This window comes from Rana temporaria, chromosome 4 (genome assembly GCF_905171775.1).
Source record: "Rana temporaria chromosome 4, aRanTem1.1, whole genome shotgun sequence".
Classification (NCBI taxonomy): Eukaryota; Metazoa; Chordata; class Amphibia; order Anura; family Ranidae; genus Rana; species Rana temporaria.
The window spans coordinates 47,850,134-47,873,786 of record NC_053492.1 but is presented as its reverse complement, the minus strand read 5'-3'; the positions used below and the strand labels follow the sequence as shown (position 1 = coordinate 47,873,786).

The 23,653-nt window shown below is 44.3% G+C and overlaps 1 protein-coding gene across 1 annotated transcript in view; it reads right to left on the bottom strand.

Annotated features, from left to right (window-relative positions):
• LOC120936193 (fibrocystin-like) overlaps positions 1–23,653 on the bottom strand; it is an 87,418-nt gene that overhangs the window by 35,199 nt on the left and 28,566 nt on the right. The window contains exons 6-7 of the mRNA XM_040348361.1: positions 17,667–17,844; positions 14,518–14,713 (exon numbers count right to left, since the gene is read on the bottom strand). Coding sequence (XP_040204295.1) covers positions 14,518–14,713; positions 17,667–17,844 — 374 coding nt within the window. The remainder of the gene's footprint in view (positions 1–14,517; positions 14,714–17,666; positions 17,845–23,653) is intronic.

The window sequence follows — 23,653 nt, the reverse complement described above, 5'->3', positions numbered from 1 at the left end:
ATACCCACCTTTCTCAAGAATTTTTTTAATACAGAGGAACCCATAAAATGATTACTACAGCTCCTGGTGCCATATCATGATCAGTAATTTGAAGATAAATTTATAAATAAGAAATTAAAAAAGTGACTTACCTAGTTTATTTGACAACCAGGACAAATCATTTTTAATGTCCCTTCCTCTTTCTGACATTTATTTTTAGTAATATTCAAAAAAGGTAAAATATAAAAATAAAGGGCCAGATTCACAGAGAATTGCCCTGGCGCAGCGTATCAGAGTCTAAGTCGAATCCAGGAAGATTTCGCGCCGTAAGTTATGGCGGCGTAGTGTATTTCTCGGCGCGTATTTCAAATTGGGCGGGTAGGGGGCGTGATTCATTTAAATGAAGCGCGTCTCCGCGCCGATTGAAATGCGCATGCTCCGTTTCGAAATTTCCTGCCGTGCTTTGCGCGAAATGACGTTGCACCGGCGTCATTTTTTGAACTTAGACGTGAGTTACGTCCTTTTCTATTCACGGACGACTTACGCAAAAAAAAAATCAAAATTAGACGCGGGAACGACGGCCATACTTTAACATGGCAAGTCTATCTATACGCCACAAAATAGCAGCTTTAACTATACGCCGGGAAAAGCCGACTAGCGACGACGTAAGAGAATGCGACGGCCGCACGTACCTTCGTGGATCGACAGAAAAAGCTAATTAGCATACCCGACGCGGAAAACGATGCGAACTCCACCCAGCGGGCGCCGAAGTATTGCACCTACGATCCAAAGGCGTACAAAGCCGTACGCCTGTCAGATCGAAGCCAGAAGCCGTCGTATCTTGGTTTGAGGATTCAAACTAAAGATACGACGCGGCAAATTTGAAAGTACGCCGGTGTATCAGTAGATACGCTGGCGTACTTGCTCTGAGAATCTGGCCCAAAGGCTCTTGTGAGCAAAGCACCAGCCTAAATGAGTTGGTCAGTGGAAAAGGGAGAAGAACCCCCTTATTTTAATGGTGAGTGGGAGAGGAAACCCCTTATTTTTGTGGTCAATGGGAGAAGAACCCCCTTATTTTAGTGGTCAGTGGGAGAAGGAACACCTTATTTTAAGGGTCAGTGGGAGAAAGACCCCCTTATTTTAGTGGTCAGTGGGAGAAGGAACATCTTATTTTAGGGGTGAGTGGAAGAAAAAAATACTTATTTTAGTGGTTAGTGAGAGAAAGACAACCTTATTTTTGTGGTCAGTGGCAGAAGGAACCCCTTATTTTAGTTGTCAATGGGAAAAGAACCCCCTTATTTTAGTGGTCTATGGGAGAAGAGCCCCCCTTATTTTAGTGGTCAACAGGAGAAATACCCACTTATTTTAGTGGTCAGTGGCAGAAGGAACCCCTTAATTTAGTGGTCAGAGGGTGAAAGACCCACTTATTTTAGTGGTCAGTGGGAAAAGGAATCTCCTATTTTAGGGGTCAGTGGTAGACAGACCCACTTATTTTAGTCATCAGTGAAAGAAAGACACCCTTATTTTAGTGGTCAGTGGGAGAGAGAAACCATTATTTTAGGGTCAGTGGGAGAAGGACCTTCTTATTTTAGTTGTTAGTGGCAGAAGGACCCCTTTATTTTAATGGTCAGTGTGAGAAGGAAGGAACTCCCTTATTTGTGGAGTTATTGGGAGAAGGTTATTTTTGTGATTAGTGGAAGGACCCCCTTGTTTTAGTGATCAATGAGAAAAGGCCCCCCTTATTTTATCGGTCAGTGGGGTAAGATCAGAAGAAGAAACACCCTTATTTTAATGGTCAATGGGAGAAGAAACCCCTTATTTGTGTTGTTAGTGGAAGAAGGACCCCCTTGTTCTAGTGATCAATGAGAAAAGGCCCCCCTTATTTTATTGGTCAGTGGGGTAAGATCAGATTATTTTATCGGTCAGTGGGGTAAGATCAGAAGAAGAAACACCCTTATTTTAATGGTCAATGGGAGAAGAAACCCCTTATTTGTGTTGTTAGTGGAAGAAGGACCCCCTTGTTTTAGTGGTCAGTGGAAGAAGGACACCCTTACATAGTTACATAGGGCCAGATTCACAAAGGAGATACGACGGAGTATCTCAGGTACTCCGTCGTATCTCTCAGAGTATCTATGCGACTGATTCATAGAATCAGTTACGCATAGATATCCCTAAGATCTGACAGGTGTAATTGTTTTACACTGTCGGATCTTAGGATGCAGTACCGCGGCCGCCGCTGGGGGGAGTTCGCTTCGTAAACCAGCGTCGGGTATGCAAATTAGGAGTTACGACACTCCACGACGGATTTTCGCATTCGCTACGTCGCCACTAGTCTAATTTCCCGTCGCAAAGTTAGTCGTCGTTTTTGGTGCCTTAAGTTTACACAGAAATCGTATTGCTGTATAAAGTATGGCCGTCTTTCCCGCGTCGAAATTTAAAAATAAACGTCGTTTGTGTAAGCCGTCCGGGAATACGTAATTACGCTACGCGCGTCGCCGTTCGTAAAAATTACATCACTTGGTACAAAGCACGGCGGGAATTCCGAAACGGAGCATGCGCAGTAGGTCCGGCGCGGGAGAGCGCCTAATTTAAATGGCACACGCCCATTTAAATTACGCGGGCTTACGCCGGAGGCCGCCGGCGTAGTTTTCATCGCAAGTGCTTTGTGAATCAGGCACTTGCGATGAAAATTTGCAGCGGTGTAACGTATCTACGATACGTTATCTACGATACGTTACGCCGCCGCGATTCTACGTGAATCTGGCCCATAGTTAGTCAGGTTAAAAAAAGACACAAGTCCATCTAGCTCAACCATACAGTAAATAAAATAAAAAAATATTGTACAATCCCATATACCCAATTCTATACCCACAGTTGATCCAGAGGAAGGCAAAAAACCCCATCTGAACATGATCCAATTTGCTACAGCAGGGGAAAAAATTCCTCCCTGATCCCCCGAGAGGCAATCGGATTTTCCTTGGATCAACTTTATCTCTAAATGTCAGTTATATTCTGTACATTTAGGAAAGAATCCAGGCCTTTCTAAAAAGCAATCTACTGAGCTGGCCAGAACCACCTCTGCAGGGAGTCTATTCCACATTTTCACAGCTCTTACTGTGAAGAAACCTTTCCGTATTTGGAGATGAAATCTCTTTTCCTCTAGACGTAAATAGTGCCCCCTTGTCCTCTGTGTTGACTATGAAGTGAATAACTCAACACCAAGTTCACTATATGGACCCCTTATATATTTGTGCATGTTGTTGATCATATCCTCCCCCTTAATCTCCTCTTCTCAAGAGAGAATAAATTCAGTTCCTCTAATCTTTCCTCATAGCTGAGCTCCTCCATGCCTCGTATGAGTTTAGTTGCCCTTCTATGAACTCTCTCCTGTTCCCCGATATCCTTTTTGAGAACTGGGGCCCATAGTTGATCAGTGGAATGATTCTCCCCCTCTTACAGACAGCTAAAAAGTTAATGGTTCATAACCCTATGACTGTACAGGACCCTGGATGAAAGGGGCTGCTATATAACTTTCTGTACCACTTGATATAGAATATCATAAATGTAATAATAAAACACAAACAACTGTAATACTGTATATATAAAAACAAATATATATATATATATATATATATATATATATATATATATATATATATATATATATATATATATATATATACACAGTATATACATATATTTATTTATTTATACACACACTATTTTGCCAAAAGTATTGGGACGCCTGCCCTTACACACAAATGAACTTTGATGGCATCCCAGTCTTAGTACGTAAGGTTCAATATTGAGTTGGCCCACCCTTTGCAGTTATAACAGCTTCAACTCTTTTGGGAAGGCTGTCCACAAGGTTTAGGAGTGTGTCTATGTGAATGTTTGACAATTCTTCCAGAAGCACATTTGTGAGGTCAGGCACTAATGTTGGACGAGAAGGCCTGGCTTACAGTCTCCGCTCTAATTCACCCCAAAGGTATTCTATCAGGTTGAGGTCAGGACTCTGTGCAGGCCAGTCAAGTTCTTCCACCCCAAACTCACTCATCAATGTCTTTATGGACCTTGCTTTGTGCACTGGTTCAAATAATTAGGTGGAGGGGGATTATGGTGTGGGGTTGTTTTTCATGGGTTGGGCTTGACCCCTTAGTTCCAACGAAGGGAACTCTTAAGGCATCAGCATACCAAGACATTTTGGACAATTTCATGCTCCCAACTTTGTGGGAACAGTTTGGAGATGACCCCTTCCTGTTCAACATGACACAAAGGAAGGTTCATAACGACATGGATGAGCGAGTTTGGGCTATATACTTTGTTCATGAATAGGATCAATCAGATTATGAGATTACATGGTGGAAACAGAAATGTGATCGATAAGTTATGCTCATAAATTACGATTACATCCTAAGGGGCAGATCCACAAAAGGATTATCAATAGATACGCCGGCGTAATTTTAAAATTCCTGTGTCGTATCTTTGTTTTGTATCTACAAAACAAGATACGATGGCATCTCGGAGGGATCCGACAGGCGTACGTCTTAGTACGCCATCGGATCTTAAGGTGCAATATTTCAGCGGCCGCTAGGTGGCGTTACCGTCGAATTCCGCGTCAAGTATGCAAATTAGCTATTTACGGCGATCCACGAACGTACGTCCGGCCGGCGCATTTTTTTACGTCGTTTTCGTTCGGCTTTTTCCGGCGTATAATTTAAAGCTACTATTATGAGGCGTACTCAATGTTAAGTATGGCCGTCCTTCCCGCGTAGAAATTTGAAATTTTTACGCTGTTTGCGTAAGTCGTTTGTGAATAGGGATTTGCGTAGAATGACGTCACCGTCAGAAGCATTGGCTTTTTCCGGGTTAATTTAGAGCATGCGCACTGGGATACCCCCATGGACGGCGCATGCGCAGTTAAAAAAAAACGTTGTCTACGTCGGGTCACGGCGTATTTACATAAAACAGGCCCCCATTACATCCAATTCCGTGCCCTTACGCTGCCAAAAGATACACTACGCCGCCGTAACTTACGGCGCAAATTCGTTGAGGATTCGAAAAAAAAAAAAAAAAGTTGCGGCGGCGTAGTGTATCTTAGATACGCTGCGCCCGGCGGATTCTTACGCGCAGGTACGCGGATCTGCCCCTAACAGTTTATTTGAAATGCACTGTGTGGCATATCGATCAAATGGGTTGTTGACTGTAGAATAAAAATTCTGATCAGAAGAGACCGATAAGAAAATAAATAAATCATTTATCGAAGTGTATGGCCACCATATGCTCTGTTGAGCAAAATCAACCTCTTGCCAGCCGGATACATATTCTATTATTCTGTAATTCATGTTTTTCTTACAGTTCTGGTTTAAATGGAATATTCTAAAATAGAACAATGTTTTGTAGCCAGTAGGAAACCAGCAGTTCAGGGACTTCTCTCTATTGACCTCAAGCAGCTGTGCAGCGTTCTGTAACCTCGGCATCACCCCGCACTTTCCCTTTAAAACTAGCATTTGCTTCTTCTGTAAACAAATAAAGTAGGACATGGGGGTCATGTACTGTATTGACATTTTCCCTTACAAAAAAATGGAGCAAGAAATTCACAACAATGGCCAAAGAAATAAGAAAGAACTGTCCTAATTTACTGTGACAGTACTTATGTTTGGAACTTTTTGTCCCTGAAAAGGTCCCACATTTTTATGTTCCCTTGTGGTTTTGGTTTTATTGTAGGGCCTGGATGCACATCTTGCCAGCTATTAGTATTATCAGACACTGTATATTTAAGGGTAAGCCCACTGAAGTTCCGATCTGAGGCTATCCATAAAATATGCAATTTTCTTTCCTTCAAACACGGGTAAAAAAAAAAAAAAAAAAAAATCACTTAATTCACCCATCAACATAGGCATACCTCCCAACTTTTTGGGATGGGAATGAGGGACACTTACCAGCAACATTTTGTAGGCATGGGACACACCCCTTGCCACACCCCCTTAAAGGAAAATTGTACAAAAAAACAAGATGGGTTAAACCCACATGGGCTTTTTTTTACCACTGCTATTCCTTTATATTTTGGAATTTACAAATGCAGCAATTTAGAAATCAGATGAATGGTTTAGTGCTGGAAAACACTTTTTGATAGATGCAAAGTGCATTTTATATACATCTAAATAAGATCAGACCAAAATACAACCAGCCTGGCCATAGATGGATCGAAAGTTGTCCAGCTCCTGCTGAACTGGCGGGGATTTTGATCCATCTATGGCCAACTTTAGTTTTGAGTAGGTACTGGTCATTTGTATTACTAGTGCCAGTGTAGGCAAAGTTAAGCTGGTGACTGATGGTAAGTTTTGTGAGTCATAAATTGGGTCAGGGTTACTTCAGGTCAGGCTGGATGGCTCTACAGAGGCAGATCTCTGGATCTAGAAGTTTGTAGAAGCTTCTGGAAGTTAGTGGGCGGAGGCCAGGAGGTCCTTATTTGCACACCTAGGGGAGTCTGACCAATACCTAGGCAAAATGTCCTTAAAAATGGTGAGCCAGCAGGAGGTTGAGTGGAAGATAGGGTGCTGATGAGGCTGTATGTGGCCTAAGAGGGGACCCCTGGGTCTAGGGGTGCTCCACCTTCAGGCTGGGCACAGGCTGGTTTGAGAAGGAATTTTGCCTAAGGAGCAGCAGGGAGCAAAGAGGACAAAGTGTATACATCAGAACACCCAGGGGTTCACAAGGGGAGAGACTGCCAGTTGTCGCAAGCTTTAAGAAGAACAGTGCTGTGCGTATCCCTTTTTATCCCTTGCCCTGGGAAATCTTTGGAACAGCCAGGTGGGCTGGTAGACTAGCAGCCAGGGGACTAAGTGTTCCTAGTCCTCAAGGGACTTTTTGCTGCTGATTATGGGTGCCTAGGAAGGAGAACAGTCCAGGATCCTTTCTTTGTACAGAGGAAGGAAGTTTTCCCCAGTAATTTTTCATCAAGTTGGGCATCCCATAACCCTCTACCCCATACAAGTTATTACCCTTAAACGCTGTAGTTGCTGACTTTTAATAAGGACACTTACCTGTCCAGGGTGCCCGCGATGTCGTCACCAGAAGCCGAGTAATCGATCAGGTCTCGACTGCCCCGCCGCCATCCTCGGAGAGGGAATCAGGAAGTGAAGTGTTGCGGCTTCACTTCCCTACTTCCCTTTGTGTCTCCTGGGACACAAACAAGGTCCCAGAAGACACCGCTCCCCATTTCCCAGGAGGCAGCACGAGGAGGAGAAGAAAGAAGACCACAGCGGACGAGGAAGTGGCAGATTAGGACGATCTGCCTAGTAACAGCCATTTCTGGTAAGTATAAAAACTATTTTTTTTTCAATTTTTTGTAGCCTTTTTGGCTATATTTTATTTTTTTTCTTTAGGGTGGACCTCCGCTTTTATGAACAAAAAAAGCTCAGAGACAAACTTCTTGTGTTCGGATGTAAGTGAAAAATGCACAGTGCCTGACTGTGCAGGAATGGGCGAGGCAGTTACCAGCAGCTCTTGCAGGAGTAGTGCTACACTATAATTGATGGGGACTCTGAGGCCTTGTACACACGATGAACATGTCCGCTGAAACTGGTCCGTCGGACCAGTTTCCGCGGACATGTTCGGTCGTGTGTAGGGCCGACCGGACAGTTTCCCGGCCTAGCGGACAGGTTTCCAGGGGACAAAAGTTTCTTAGCATGCTAAGAAACTTGTCCGCTGGAAGCCTGTCCGTCGGACATGTCCGATGGTCAATACGACTCATCGGACATGTCCGCTGGCCCGAGAACCCGCGCATGGCGTCGAAGTCATTCGACGCATGCGTGGAAGCATTGAACTTCCGGGTTTGCGGAGGTGGCGGCGTCAATGTCACCGCCACGTCACCGCACTGTCTGTCCACGGGGATTTTGGTTTGATGGTGTGTACAACCATCAGACCAAAATCTCCGAGCGGACATGTCCGATGAAAACGGTCTGCGGACCGTTTTCATCGGACATGTTCGCTCGTGTGTACAAGGCCTTAGTGTTGGCATCTTTGCATTTGAATTCTCCAACAGCCATGCTATTAAAAGGTTTAATTAATTCATGTTACATTAAAGAAAATTATGACAGGTTGAGAGTTGCTTACTACAGCAGAAGGTTCGAAACAATCACTTCCAAATTCCGCTGTCATTTTCTCTGGCTGTTGTAGTCAGAGAAGTAGATAATGGAGTGCAGTCTGCGCTCCATTAGCTTCAGTGGGCGGCAGGTGGAATATCAATGGTCTAATAGTCTAATGATATTACATACGGGTCCCCTATGCAACATCAATAAAGTTAAATAAAAAAAAAATGGGAAAAAAGTCAAGTTACACCCAAGCACTTAAAAACTGAGCCCCACATGTTATATATCGTCAAGCATGTCGCATCATGCACGTCGAGTGAGACCGATAATTGTAGGCTCATTATTCATAGTTTACCGATAACCTGCAGAGGCTTTGAAATTACTGCCTATGGAAAACTGATGTCGTTTTGCAGGCGTACAGATTTAAAGCTCTACATGTTTGGTCGTTATTTACTCAGCACACCCTCATCATTTATATTTTACAAAAAAAGGGTAATATGTTGCATTTGCTTGCCCTAAAATTACATTTTTTTTTTTTTTACCTTTCTCAAACTTTTCAAGACAAAGGAACCCTTGAACTAACTTTCTAATCTCAGGGAACCCCTGCCGAAAATTACTATATCTAAAATCCACTATACACTAGTGTGATGGTCAGTCAGAAGAATTTTCCTTACATTTGTAGATGTTGGGATGAATTAGCACCTTATAGATGGCTAAAAAGATCAATGGTGTCAGAGGTAAGTTATCTGAGGCCTCGTACACACGACACGAGTTTCTCGGCAAAAAACAGCAAGAAACTTGCTGTTTTTTTTTTTGCCGAGGAAACCGGTCGTGTGTACACTTTTCGACGAGGAAACTGTCGAGGAACTTGACGAGCCAAAAAGAGAGCATGTTCTCTTTTTCCTCGACGGGAATGGAGAAAATTGGCTTGTCGAGTTCCTCGACAGCCTAACAAGGAACTCGATGAGCAAAACGATGTGTTTCGCCCGTCGAGTTCTTCGGTCGTGTGTGCGAGGCCTGGGAGTCAGAAATTGCTTAATGCTCAAGGAACCCCATACTTGGGAATACCGCTAGGCAGGTTAATTATGAAATTAAACTTATTAACAATGGACAGAAAATAAAATTGTAGAGACTACTTCCACTGATGGTCAAAGTGAAAAAGATCCCTTGCATTTACAGGTCAATATAGGCAGAAGATTGAGCTGCCCCTGCTCACTTCTCAAGGACCCCTTAGCAGCTTCTAGAGCAGGGGTCTCCAAACTGCGGCCCGAGGGCCAGATGTGGCCCTTTGCTAGCCTTTATCCAGCCCTTGGGGCACAATTCCTCCCACTGACATAAGGCACTATTCCTCCCATTGACACCAACAATGGGGCACTATATCATCCACCGATACCAATGAAGGGACACTATTCCTCCTACTAATAGGGGGAATACTCCTCCTCCTATTGACCACCAACCCCGAGGCCATATTTTTTTCTCACTGATGCGGGCCCATGACATTTTCTAGATGAACCCCAAGATAAAAAGGTCTAGAAAAACTGGGCAAAGCCCACAAGTGCTTTTTTTAACCACTATAAACATCTGTGTTGCCAGGATTTTGTTTTCTTCTAACAGGTTTTTTACAAGTTTATCGCAATGAAAACAAAAGTGGCCCCCCACCTACCTCCCTGATGTCACTGAAAGCCTGCCATCAACTGATGATGTTGGCATGCTGTGCGGACGAAATTTGCCTATAAATCTACAGTGATATCTTGCTTTCCTAATAGTACAGGGATTGGGGCTGATTTGAGGTCTGAAGCAGTGACGGTGCGTCCATAGAGGGCGTCGGAGCGCCGCCCCCTGCCACTGAATACAATACATAGATTCATGCATTGCATGAATCTGTGTATTGTTTCTGCCACCCACTATTCAGATGGCAGGCCCCCAGGTGAGGGCCGGACATCTGAATAACGGCAGCCGTTTGGCTTTTGAAGTGTGGCTCTGATAGGCTTTCCAATTACAGTCCTCAGGCTGTAATCGGCTTCCAAATAGTTATCCAGGGGACGCACGGGGGGTGCGTTCCTTGGATAAGACTGACAGGCGTCTCAGCCAATCAGGTTCACCGGTTCTGGTTACCGGTAACCTGATTGGCTGAAGCGTCATCGAGGGCGGGAGAAGACATTGAGGGACTGTGGAAGGGGGATGGCTGACCGCAGAAAGGTAAGTGCCGGGCGGAGGGGGGGCAAGGGGGCAGCATTTTACAGGGCACAGTGGCAATAATTAAAGGGCACAGTGGCAACAATTAAAGGGCACAGTGGCAACAATTAAAGGGTAAAGTGGCAACAATTAAAGGGCACAGTGGTGACAATTGATGTTGGCACAGTGGTAACAATTGATGTGGGCACAGTCGTAACAATTGATGGCCTGGCACAGTGGCTGCGTTTGATGGCACAGTGGTGACAATTGATGGGCACAGTGGTGACAATTGATGGCACAGTGGCTGCATTTGATGGCACAGTGGCTGCGTTTGGCATGGCACAGTGGTGACAATTGATGGCACAGTGGCTGCGTTTGTGGCATGGCACAGTGATGACAATTCATGGGCACAGTGGTGATAAATGATGGCACAGTGGCTGCGTTGCATGGCACAGTGGCTGCATTTGAAGGCATGGCACAGTGGCTGCATTTGATGGCACAGTGGCTGTGTTTGGCATGGCACAGTGGCGACAATTGATGGCACAGTGGCTGCGTTTGTGGCATGGCACAGTGATGACAATTCATGGGCACAGTGGTGATAAATGATGGCACAGTGGCTGCGTTGCATGGCACAGTGGCTGCATTTGTAGGCATGGCACAGTGGCGACAATTGATGGCACAGTGGCGACAATTGATGGCATGGCACAGTGACGGCAATTGATGGCATGGCACAGTAGCGACAATTGATGGCATGGCATAGTGGCTGCATTTGATGGGCACAGTGGCTGCATTTGATGGGCACAGTGTGGCTGCAATTGTTTTTTTTTTTTTCGTTTGTTTGCACCCCCCAAAAAATGTTGAGCACCAGCCGCCACTGGTCTGAAGTGCATGCCTTGTGGCTGATCTGAGGTCTGAGGTGCATGCATTGCAGCTGATCTGAGGCCTTAAGTGCATGCATTGGAGCTGATCTGCAGTCTGAAATGCATACATTGGGGCTGATCTGAGGTCTGAAGTAGTACATGCATTGGATCTGATCTGAGATCTGAAGCGCATACATTTGGGGCTCATCCGAGGTCTGAAATGCATGCATTGGGGCTGATCTGAGGTCTGAAGTACATGCATTGGAGCTGATCTGAGGCCTGAAATGCATGCACTGTGGCTGATCTGAGGTCTGAAGTACATGCACTGTGGCTGATCTGGGGTCTGAAGTACATGCATTGTGGCCGATCTGGGGTCTGAAGTGCATACATTGGGCTGAGCTAAAGTCTAAATTATATGCATTGGGGCTGATCTAAGTTAATAATTTTGTGTACTCATAGCTGTACTGCAGTGCTAGGAAAGCACTAATCTATAATAATGAATGAATTTAACTTGTCATTAGCAGTACAACCATGAGTGCAAAAACAAACTATGACTACAACACACTATTGTTAATTGGCATGCCGGTTGCCTACATTTCTTGCATTTATCTAATCTGAGGTCTGAAGTTCATGCTTTTCAGCTGATCTGAGGTCTGAAGTGCATGTACTGGAGCTAATCTGAGGTCTGAAGTACATGCATTGGACCTAATCTAAGGTCTGCATTGCATGCATTAGGGCCAATCTGAGGTCTGAAGTTCATGCATTGGGGCTGATCTGAGGTCTGACATGCATAGATGGGGGCTGATCTAGCTGTATTGCTAATAGCATTTTAATGTCACTGATCATTAAATCATAATTAATAAGTTTAACTTGCCATTAGCAGTACAACTATGAGTGCAAAAATTAAAAACACACTTAAACTACCAAGCACCATTTGTTCATTTAGCATCCCATCTGTCTAATGTGTCTGATTTACCCCATAACTAGCACCCTTTAGAATTTGGCCACTATATTCAAGCCCCAACTAAAAGGAGATCTAAATATCCCAAACATATGGCTATATTACCTGTCAGCCAGATTCACCCAACTAGCACAATGGTATGCCCCAGCCTCCCTATTCGAAGAACAATCAGTCCTCCCATACCACCTACAAGGACTACTCTGGTCCAAGTCTATTTTACCACAGAAAATAAGACCATTAAATTCAATTTTAACACATTCCCTACTGTGGAACAGACACAATACCAAATTTAACATGTCTTCAGACATCCCTCCCCTAGCATCCTTCATAGCAGACCCCCACTTCACTTCCTCAGAAAATAACCAAAACTCATTAGCAATGTGGAAACTGCATAATCTAAAAAAAACTAAAATCGCTCACCCATAACAATACATTTCACTCTTTTACTGAACTACAAGCAAAATATGATCTTGCACCTACAGAACATGAAAATTATACAAAGATAAAACACTTCTACCAAAAATACTACTCACTCACTCTCCTTATCCCTTTCTCACCATTGAAACAGATTTGTATTTCCTCCCCACGAGACAAAGGATTAATTTCCAAAATTTATAAAAATCGAAACTAATTCAATATAGCTGAAAAATCACACCCCATGCTGCAATGGGAATCAGACCTAAATGTATCGTTCTTCCCTGAACAATGGGATACCATATTTGAAAACCTACACAAATGCACCAAAACAACCACCATCAGAGAATCTGCCACCAAACTGCTTTATAGATGGTATCTCACCCCTGCCAAACTCAACTCATTCTACCCATCAACATCCCCACTCTGTTTTAGGGGCTGCCCTACACATGGGACACTACTACATATATTTTGGGATTGCACCCATCTAAAAAACATTTGGCACAATGCAAGTCTCATGATCGAACGAATTTCAAGCAGAAAGTTCCCACTATCACCCCAAATATGTACCGTATTTGCCGGTGTATAAGACGACCTTTTGGATGCAAAAAAATGCATTAAAGTCGGGGGTCATCTTATACACCGGATTTCTCCGTCAGGCTGCGGACATCCATGTTTCAGGCTGCGGACATCCATGATTTAAAAGCCGTGCCCCCTCCTCAGACTGTTCCGTGATAGGCGGAACACTCATTTTCCCAGCAGGGCCTCTGTTTAGTGTTCCGCCTATCACGGATGCCTTCTCATCCTCCAACGAGAGGACGTCCGTGATAGGCGGAACACTGAACAGAGGCCCCGCTGGGAAAATTAGTGTTCCGTCTATCACGGAACAGTCTGAGGAGGAGGCGCAGCTTTTGAATCATGGATGCCCGCAGCCTGAAACATGGATGTCTGCAGTAAAAAAATAAGGTAGGGAGATCGTCTTGGCCGTCACAGTGGAGGCATGTGATGGACAGTGGAGGCATGTGATGGACAGTGGAGGCATGGGATGGACAGTGGAGGCATGGAATGGCACACTGGGGGCATGGAATGGCACAGTGGAGGCATGGAATGGCACAGTGGGGGCATGGAATGGCACAATGGGGGAATGGAATGGCACAGTGGAGGCATGGAATGGCACAGTGGGAGCATGGAATGGCACAGTGGGGCATGTAATGGCACGGCACAGTGGGGCATGTAATGGAATGGCACAGTGGTGCATGTAATGGAATAGCACAGTGGGGCATGTAATATAATGGCACAGTGGGGCATGTAATGGAATGGCACAGTGAGGCATGTAATGGAATGGCACAGTGAGATTTGAAAAATGCCTGTTTCTGTCAGTGGTTGTTCCTGTCAGCGGTTGCTCTGGCTACCCCTCAGCTTCCAGACAGACTAGTAGGAAGGGGTTAGTCTTATACGGCGAGTATATCCCAAAACCAAATTTTTTTCCTGGAAAAATAGGGGGTTGTCTTATACGCCGGCAAATACAGTATTTTATTCCCCCCATACCAGATATACCAATAGCCAGTTCCAGACTAATCCACACCCTATTTATCTCTATCCACTGAACCATTCTTTCAACTGGCGCTCATCCAACGTACCATGGCCACAGGTTCTTAACCGTATGGCAAACATCAAATTATCAGAAAGAATACCCAACACATTATATGACACCATGCATATATAACAAAAATAATGGATTCTATGGATAACCTCACTTCTGGTTTAGTGTTCACTACTGTTATTTTATTTAAGCACGTCTCTAGATCCTTTCCCACAAATGCAATATGGGTTTATAATCTAATATATGTATTTTCTAATATGATATGTCAATACTCATATATAATGTATAATCATAATGACTCTCTCACTTGTACATTTTCTACCACTGGAAATATCTTGTATTATGACCTTATTCATAATAAAAACAAAAAGAATTTGGCCACTATCAGTGTTCAGACTCTTGTGCCATTTTCCCTTTGAAAGACCCTCTTACCAATGTAGGTCAGTATCCCGAGAGTACCGTTGTAGTACCAGTCACAGGCTTCACTCTTCCCTGGCAGAGGAGCAAATTGGAGAGGTCTCTTAGGTTTCAGCCCACAAGTTATAGAGATGTTCACGGATCTCGGCAGGTTCCAGTGCTGCACCAACATGTAATTTCCCGTTTCAAAATCGTCAAAAGTGGCAGAATACTGTATGTATGAAAAATGAAATGCTAACATTAGCATGGTATATTTGAATAGGTGACGTAAAATATAAAAAGGCACAATAAAGAGATTGCTAAGAGTATCAATATGGCCAGAGAGAAGTGCTTTGGTCAACAGTGTGGTTTTTCACATCATTTCATGGCATTCCACACTTATCAGTCACTGGGCTTATATTCCCGACAAAGTCAATGCGAAAATGGGGGCTGCAGAAAAAAACCCAGCAGGCACATAAAAGATTAGTAAGCAGCTACAGTATGCGATATGCAGCCTGTTCATTCTGCCCTAGTGTTTCAGAAAACGTCTAGAAATAGACAATGTTTACTGTTTCAGTTTTGGCTCCCATATACTCTGTAATCCCATGTTATTCAATTGGCACTCATATTAAATTATACAGATTAAGACAAAGAGGGTTATGTAGTGTGAAGACGCAACACAACCACAATTCAATGTGAAAGCATGACAAGAAGTAGCCTCAGCTGTAAATTCTCCTTGACCATGCCATATGATGCAGTTCACCCTACCCCCAGTATATGTATCTCCATGACCAAGCTATGGAGGTTGGGGCAAAATGGCCTAGGAGAAAGGATTGGACTCTGAGGACGCTTCTCACCATGGTTTAATATTGAACTGTGGTTGTGTGGCGTCTTCACACTACATGGACACTATGGGCCAGATTCACAGACACTTACGTTACTCCGCGGCGGCGTAACGTATCCCATTTACGTTACACCGCCGCAGGTTTATAGCGTAAGTGCCTGATTCACAAAGCTCTTACCTGTAAACTTGTGGCGGTGTAACGTAAATGCGCTCGGCGCAAGCCCGCCTAATTCAATTGTGGGCGGGCATTGCGCGAAATTACGGCCCCCCGACGTTTTTTTTTTTAAATGCGACGTGCGTTACGGCGTTTCGTATTCCCGGACGTCTAACGCAAAAAAAAAAAAATTTGAAATTCGACGCGGGAATGACGGCCATACTTTAACATGGCTGATCTAAAGATAAGCCATGTTAAAGCAGGTGTAACTTTGCAACGGGTAAAAACGACAAGCGACGACGTACGGGATTGCGACGAACGCGAGGATCTTCGTGGATCGCCGTAACTAGTCATTTGCATATTCTACGCCGACCGCAATGGAATCGCAACCTAGCGGCCGGCATAGAATTGCATCCTAAGATCCGACAGTGTAAGTCAATTACACCTGTCGGATCTTATGGCTATCTATGCGTAACTGATTCTGTGAATCTGGCCCTATGCTTTTTGATTGAGTATCTCACACGCCAGCACCCTTCTGAGTGGTAGATCACCAGGGTAGTAATGTCTGGCACTTTGAGCAGTGCTCCAAACTGTAATGGGTCGCATTTAGAATAAGAGGATGTCACTCAGTGTAGTAGTAGATGAATAAAAGATCTACTGGCAGGATCAACAAGCAATACAACTTCAACTATATTATATAGCACTCCTCCTCTTAGGGTGTTGTGGGATGACCCCTAAGTAATATGGCAAGCTAACATTTTCATCTCAGGGTCCTTGGTGTATGGTGCATTGAAAAATAAGTTGAGCGCCAGTCATTTTACAATTTATTGCTGAACTCAATTTCAAGAGAGATGGTTTAGGGGTGCAGGGTACCCAAAAAGCCCCTCCTTACATCAGGCATTCCCAGCGGAGCCCCTCCTTACATCAGGTGTCCCCAGCAGAGCCCCTCCATACATCAGGTGTCCCCAGTGGAGCCCCTCCTTACATCAGGCGTCCCCAGCAGAGCCCCTCCTTACATCAGGCATTCCCAGCGGAGCTCCTCCTTACATCAGGCATGCCCAGCGGATCCCCTCTTTACATCAGGTGCCCGCAGCGGAGCCCCTTCTTACATCAGGCTTCCCCAGCAGAGCCCCTCCTTACATCAGGCATTCCCAGCGGAGCTCCTCCTTACATCAGGCATGCCCAGCGGATCCCCTCTTTACATCAGGTGCCCACAGCGGAGCCCCTTCTTACATCAGGTGTCCCCAGCGGAGCCCCTCCTTACATCGGGTGTCCCCAGCGGAGCCCCTCCTTACATCGGGTGTCCCCAGCAGAGTCTTTCCTTACATCAGGTGTCCCCAGCAGAGTCTTTCCTTACATCAGGTGTCCCCAGCGGAGCCCCTCCTTACATCAGGCGTCCCCCTATTGGAGACCCCTTAATCAGATGTTCCCCCTATTGGAGACCCCTTAATCAGATGTTCCCCCATTGGAGCCCCCTTACATCAGGCTCCCCTCATTGGAGCCCCTCCTTACATTGGGTATAGCAGCTCTCCGCCGGCCGCCATTTTTAAGAAGACCAGAAGTCGTGTGGCTACAATACAAATTAAGCTGCTCCTGCAGCCCTGCCCCGCCCTGTCTGTGATCTGTTATTGAAAGGAGCGTTGCGGGGGGTGGGCAGCGCGGCAGCGGCTTAATTTCTAGTGTTGCCACGCGGCCGGCTCCGTCTCTATTTATCTTCATGCTACACCGTAATGGCAGCAGAGCCGGCCGCGTAGCTACACTAGAAATTAAGCCTCTGAGGCGCCGCCCACTCCCAGCCCCACTCCTTTCCACAACAGATCACAGACAGGGCGGGGCCTTAGCAGCAGCTTAATTTCTATTGTAGCCACATGACTTCTGGTCATCTTAAAAATGGGGGCCGGCGGAGACAACTGTCACGTGGCGAGCGGCGGTGAAAAAAGACAAGAAAGACATTTCCCGGGATGCAAAAATTGGGGAAAAGGGTCTAAATCCCAGGAATGTCCCGGGAAATTCGGGACAGTTGGCAACTATGCCATCGTTACCTTCAACATTTGACACTTCTGGGAGTGTCAGATGCCTATGTCCCTTGCTGAAAGCTGGATCCTACCTTCAACCTCTGACTTAAGTGTTAGTCAGTTTTGCACTTTCCTTCTTACAGTATGTCTGTATGATTGCTGATCGACTCACATGTAAAGTGTTCCTCCTGTCTGGGGAATGGAATATGAGGGCATAGGTCTCTTTATCCAGGAGCAGGGCCTGCCAGCCGTATAAGCTGGACAGAGTGTCTTCTACATAGTTCACAGTGCTGCTGTCATTTCTGCTGTTGATGACTGTCAGGCTGTAACCAACGTTGGGAGAGTGTCCTCTAAAACAGATCAAAAAAGAGAAAACAGATTCACAAATCACATTCACAAAATTATTTTTGCAACTGACTGGACAGGGTTTGGGAGATGCTCTCCGCATACTTCATATAGTGACAAAGGTTTTGTAAATTCTGGGTAAAGCTATATATATTTTTTTATATGAATATATTTCCTAATAGCCAAAATGACTTTAAAAACCTAGATATTACCTTGCAAAAGCAGGGGTGACATCAGCACTGTGCTGTACATAGCCTCTGCAAACAGCAGAGCTATGGGAGGAGCTCAGAAGTATCCACCCACTACAAGCTCCCTGCAGAAAACTACAGCAGGGGGCGGAGACAAGACCAGTCACACTGCAGAAGAAGAGAGAGCAGCAATGACTGGTCTTTATTACAGGAAGCTGCTGCACAGAGGAGTATACTGGATTACTACACAGATCTGAAAGAAATACGCAAAGCACACCGAGATTTAACCCCGTCCTGACCAGGCCATTTTTTGCGATACGGCACTGCGTTGCTTTAACTGACAATTGCGCGGTCGTGCGACACTGTACCCAAATAACATTTAAGTCCTTTTTATCCCACAAATAGAGATTTATTTTGGTGGTATTTGATCACCTCTGCGGTTTTTATTTTTTGTGCTAGAAACAAAGAACGACCGACAATTTTGAAAAGAAAAACTATGGCCCAGATTCACGTACAGTACAGCGGCGTATCTTTGTGCGGGCGTAAGGTATCCTATTTACGTTACACCTCCGCAACTTTTACAGGCAAGTGCCGTATTCTCAAACAAAATTTGCGGCGGCGTAACGTTAATAGGCCGGCGTAAGCCCGCCTAATTCAAATGTGGTAGGTGTGGGCGTGTGTTATGTTAATTTTATGTGACCCCACGCAAATGACGCTGTTTACGAACGGCGCATGCGCCGTCCGTGAAAGTATCCCAGTGTGCATGCTCCAAATTAACCCGCAAGAAGCCAATGCTTTCGACGTAAATGACGCCCAGCCCTATTGGCGAACGACTTACGCAAACAACGTAAATTTTCAAAATTCGATGCGGGAACGACGTCCATACTTAACATTGGTACGCCGCATGTACGCCTCATATAGCAGGGGTAACTTTACGCCGGGAAAAGCCCAACGTAAATGGCGTATCTGTACTGCGTCGGCCGGGCGTACGTTCGTGAATTCGCGTATCTAGCTGATTTACATATTTCTAGGCGTAAATCAGCGTACACGCCCCTAGCGGCCAGCGTAAATATGCAGTTAAGATCCGACGGCGTAAGAGACTTACGCCGGTCGGATCTAATACAAATCTATGCGTAACTGATTCAAAGAATCAGGCGCATAGATACGATGGCTCAGACTCAGAGATACGACGGCGTATCTGGAGATACGCCGTCGTGTCTCCTTTGAGAATCTGGGCCTATATTTTTACTTTCTGCTGTAAAACACTTTAAAAAAAAAAGTAAAAAAATCAAATGTTTTCATCAGTTTAGGCCAATATGTATAATGCTACACATTTTTGGTGAAAAAAAAAAAATCCCAATAAGCGTATATTGATTGCTTGATATTGCGGCAAACAAATTGGACACTAACTGACTTTTTACCCTTTTTTGGGGGACCAGTGACACAATTACAGTGATCAGTGCTAAAAATATGCACTGCCACTGTACTAATGACACTGGCAGGGAAGGGGTTAACATCAGGGGCGATCAAAGGGTTAAATGTGTGCCTAGGGAGTGCTTACTAACTGTGGGGAGGTGCTTTTACTACTTGAAGAAATGGATCGGTGTTCCTGCTTTACAGGAACACTGATCCAAGTCTTCTGGACTCATGGAATGACAGTCTGCCTTGTTTACATAGGCAGACTGTCCTTCTGTCAAAGTACCAAATGATCAGTGGGTCTTGGCGGACATCGGGTATGTGGGACCCGCTGCTTAAAATAACAGCTGGAGAGAGCCGCAGGCAGTGCATGCTCAAGCCCAAAACATGTATATGTACCATCTATATATGTGATTCTGCACAGAGCGGCCGCCCTGTAGCAGGTAAATTTGCTAAACAGTTGTGCAGAAATACAAATTTCTCTTGTATTACATCAGCCTTAATGCATATCTATAGGCTAAATTGTTTTTGGATTAAGTGGGGAAGGGTTAGGCCCTATAGCCGGCTGCGCTGATTGAAAGAAAAATGTCCAATAGGCTGGTTGTACACAAGTTGATCATTAGATCGTCTTGTGTACAACCAGTCTTCCCATGTGGCCTGTCCCTGATGAACTGGCCGAATTTCGATCCATGTATGGCAAGCTTAACTCAGGAACCTATGTCAGGGCATAGTCATATTTAGACACCCTGCACAACTGCTGTAACAAAAAAGTGGAGGAGAGACAACAAAAATAGAGGCTGCCTACACTATGTCTACACTATATAGCCAAATGTTTGCAGACACTTGACCATCATACATATGCGTGTTGGACATCATATTTTAAAAACCATGGGTATTAATATAAAGTTGCAATTCCTTTGTGCCTCTGCCAGCCTCTGCTCTTTTAGGATAGCTGTCCGCAGTATTTTTTACGTATATGTGGCAATTTATGCCCATTCAGCCAAAAGAGCATTTGTAAGGTCAGGTACTGATGTTGGAAGAGAAGACCTCAGTGATTGGCATTTCAAATCATCTCAAAAAAGTTCAGTATGGTTGAGGTTAAGACTTTGTGCAGGCTACCTAGATTCATCTACACCAAACCATCAGGGTTGGACATGCACAATTGTCTAAAAACGTCTTTGTATGGTGTAGTATTAACAGTACCATCTACAAAAAACTCATCAGACAAGAGTTTGGAGTGTATATTTGGGAAATTGTCTCTTTAGCCAAAAGAGCCTTTCTGAAGTATGGATGTTGACACAGGGTTCTAACTTCTAATTCATCTCAAAATTCAGTTGGGTGAAGGTAAAGACTCTGTGCATGCCTCTCGGGTTCCTCCACAACAAACCACAAGTCTTTGGCGTGTGTCTGTGGGAAATAATTAGGGTTCCAATTCATCTCAAAGTTCAGTAGGGTGAAAGGAAGGACTATGTGCAGGTCTCTTGGGTTCCTCCACACCAAACTCACCAAACCATGTCTTTATCTAGCTGGCTTCCTATACCGGAGCACAGTCATTATAGAAAAGAAAAGGGCCTTCACCAAAATGTTCCCACAAGGTTGGACATGCACAATTGTCTAAAAACATATCTTTGAATGGTGTAGTATTAACAGTACCCTCTACACCAAACTCATCATGCGACAAGAGTTTGGAGTGTGTATTTGTGAATTGTCTCTTTAGCCAAAAGAGCATTTGTGAAGTATGAATGTTGACATGGGGTTCTAATTCATCTCAAAAACCAGTAGGGTGAAGGTAAAGACTCTGTGCAGACCTCTCAGGTTCCCCCACAACAAACCACAAGACTTTGGCATGTGTCTGTGGGAAACAATTAGGGTTCCAATTAATCTCAAAGCTCAGTAGGTGACGAGAAGGACTCTGTGCAGGTCTCTTGGGTTCCTCCACACCAAACTCATCAAACAATGTCTTTATCTATCTGGCTTTTTACACCGGAGCATACTCATTATAGAAAAGAAAAGGGTCTTCACCAAAATGTTCACACAAGGCTGGACATGCACAACTGTCTAAAAACATATTTGTGTATGGTGTAGTATTAACAGTACCCTCTACACCAAACTCATCAAACGACAAGAGTTTGGAGTGTGTATTTGGGAAATTGTCTCTTTAGCCAAAAGAGCATTTGTGAAGTATGGATGTTGACACAGGGTTCTAATTCATCTCAACATTTTGTAGGGTGAAGTTAAAGACTCTGTGCAGGCCTCTTGGGTTCCTCCACAACAAACCACAAGACTTTGGCGTGTGTCTGTGGGAACAATTAGGGTTCCAATTCATCTCAAAGTTCAGTAGGGTGAAAGGAAGGAATCTTAGGTTCCTCCACACCAAACTCACCCATCCAAGTTTTTTTTATCTAGCTACCTTCCTACACCGGAGCATAGTCATTATAGAAAAAAAAGGCCTTCACCAAAATGCTTCCACAAGGTTGGACATGCACAATTGTCTAAACACATATTTTTGTAAGGTTGTGCAGGCCTCTCAGGTTCCTCCACAACAAACCACAAGACTTTGGAGTGTGTCTGTGGGAAATGGTGCCTGTTTAGCCAAAAGAGCCTTTGTTAGGTAAGGATGTTGTCACAACTAAGGCTCTAGTTCATCGCAAACTTCAGTAGGGTTGAGGTCAGGCTACTTGGGTTGCCCCACAGCAGACTCATCAAACCATGACTTTATGTAGCTGGCTTCTTACACAGGAGCACAGTCATGATGGAACAGAAAAGGGCCTTCACCAAAATGTTCCCACAAGGTTGCACAATTGTCTAAAAATGTCTTTGTATGATGTAGATGAACAGAACACTTCACTCGAAACATTCAATGATTTGGAGGGATGTCCACATACTTGACCACATAGTGAAATTCCGATGTGGGTATTTATATACAAGGCATTCCATTGTATTTACTGTTTCCTTGCCCGCCATATTAAATGTTTAATTGTTCGATTCTGAGACTTCCGTTTCAGTGATATAAATAATTTTTACACATGTATGTGTGTATTAATGGGCTGTATGTTTGGTTTTATTAGCCAGTAACCAGGAAAATGAACCGCACAATCTAATCCTCCCTTCGCAGGCCCAGAAGCCGTTACTGGGAGGTGAGGTGACTTTTACAAGTTGACTTTTGCGAGGTGCAATAGATCTGTTATGTTTCTGCTTTGCCATGTATTCTGTTTTCACTGCCTCCTAAAACACCAGCTTTGAAGTGTTAGCCGCCTGTCTGCACTGTCAATAAAGGGGGACTAAATGCCAAACGTGCCTTGTATTTATAAACGGACAAATAATAGGCGGAAATGTAAGGTCAGAACTATAACAATCTGTTCTGGGAAGCAATACTTTATTCTTGCATCACAAAACGCATGGTACAAGTCTTACTTTCAAATGTATCTAAAGCCAAGATCATTTCCCTTTCAGTTTTGTATACCTTTTTAGAGCCATTAGACCTCCTTTACACTTACAGCAGGGAGGGGCAATAAAAAATAGGTGGCTGAGCTGCAGTTTTACTACCCCCACAACCACCTATTTTAACCAAACACAGCAGCTGGATGGGGTGGTAAACATGACGCAGCATGAAAACTTCGCTTCATAGCTGCCGCAAAAATTATACCTATACCTATGCTCTATTGTTGCAAAGGAGATCTATTGTTGCTGTGGGAGACCTATTGTTGCTGGGGAGACTTATGGTTGTTGGGAAGATATATTGTTGTTGATGGGGTCTGTTTTTACTGTGGGGATCTATTGTTGCCTGGGAGTATTTAGCTGTGGGTGATCGATTGTTGCTCGGGGAATCTATTGTTGTTGGTGGATGTATTGTTGCTGTGATAGATTTATTGTTGCTGGGGTGATATATTGTTGCAGAGTGGATCTATTGTTGCTGTAAGGCTCTATAGTTGCCGGGATGGATCTAATGTTGCTGGGGAGATCTATTGTTGCTCAGGGGGTATATTGTCACTGGCTGCAGGGGACCTACTGCCGTTCATTAGCAAATTTCTGACATGTGTAGAATAGATAACCTCCATGCATTGACCCAAGCCTAGACACAACAAGGTTTTAGAGTAAAATGGCCATCGCAGCATTTTATTTAACAAAATACATAACTTCCAATAAATAACATAAACTAACATAACATTCCTTATACAGAAACTGAGAAAATAAAGCTTGGTGGTCTTTG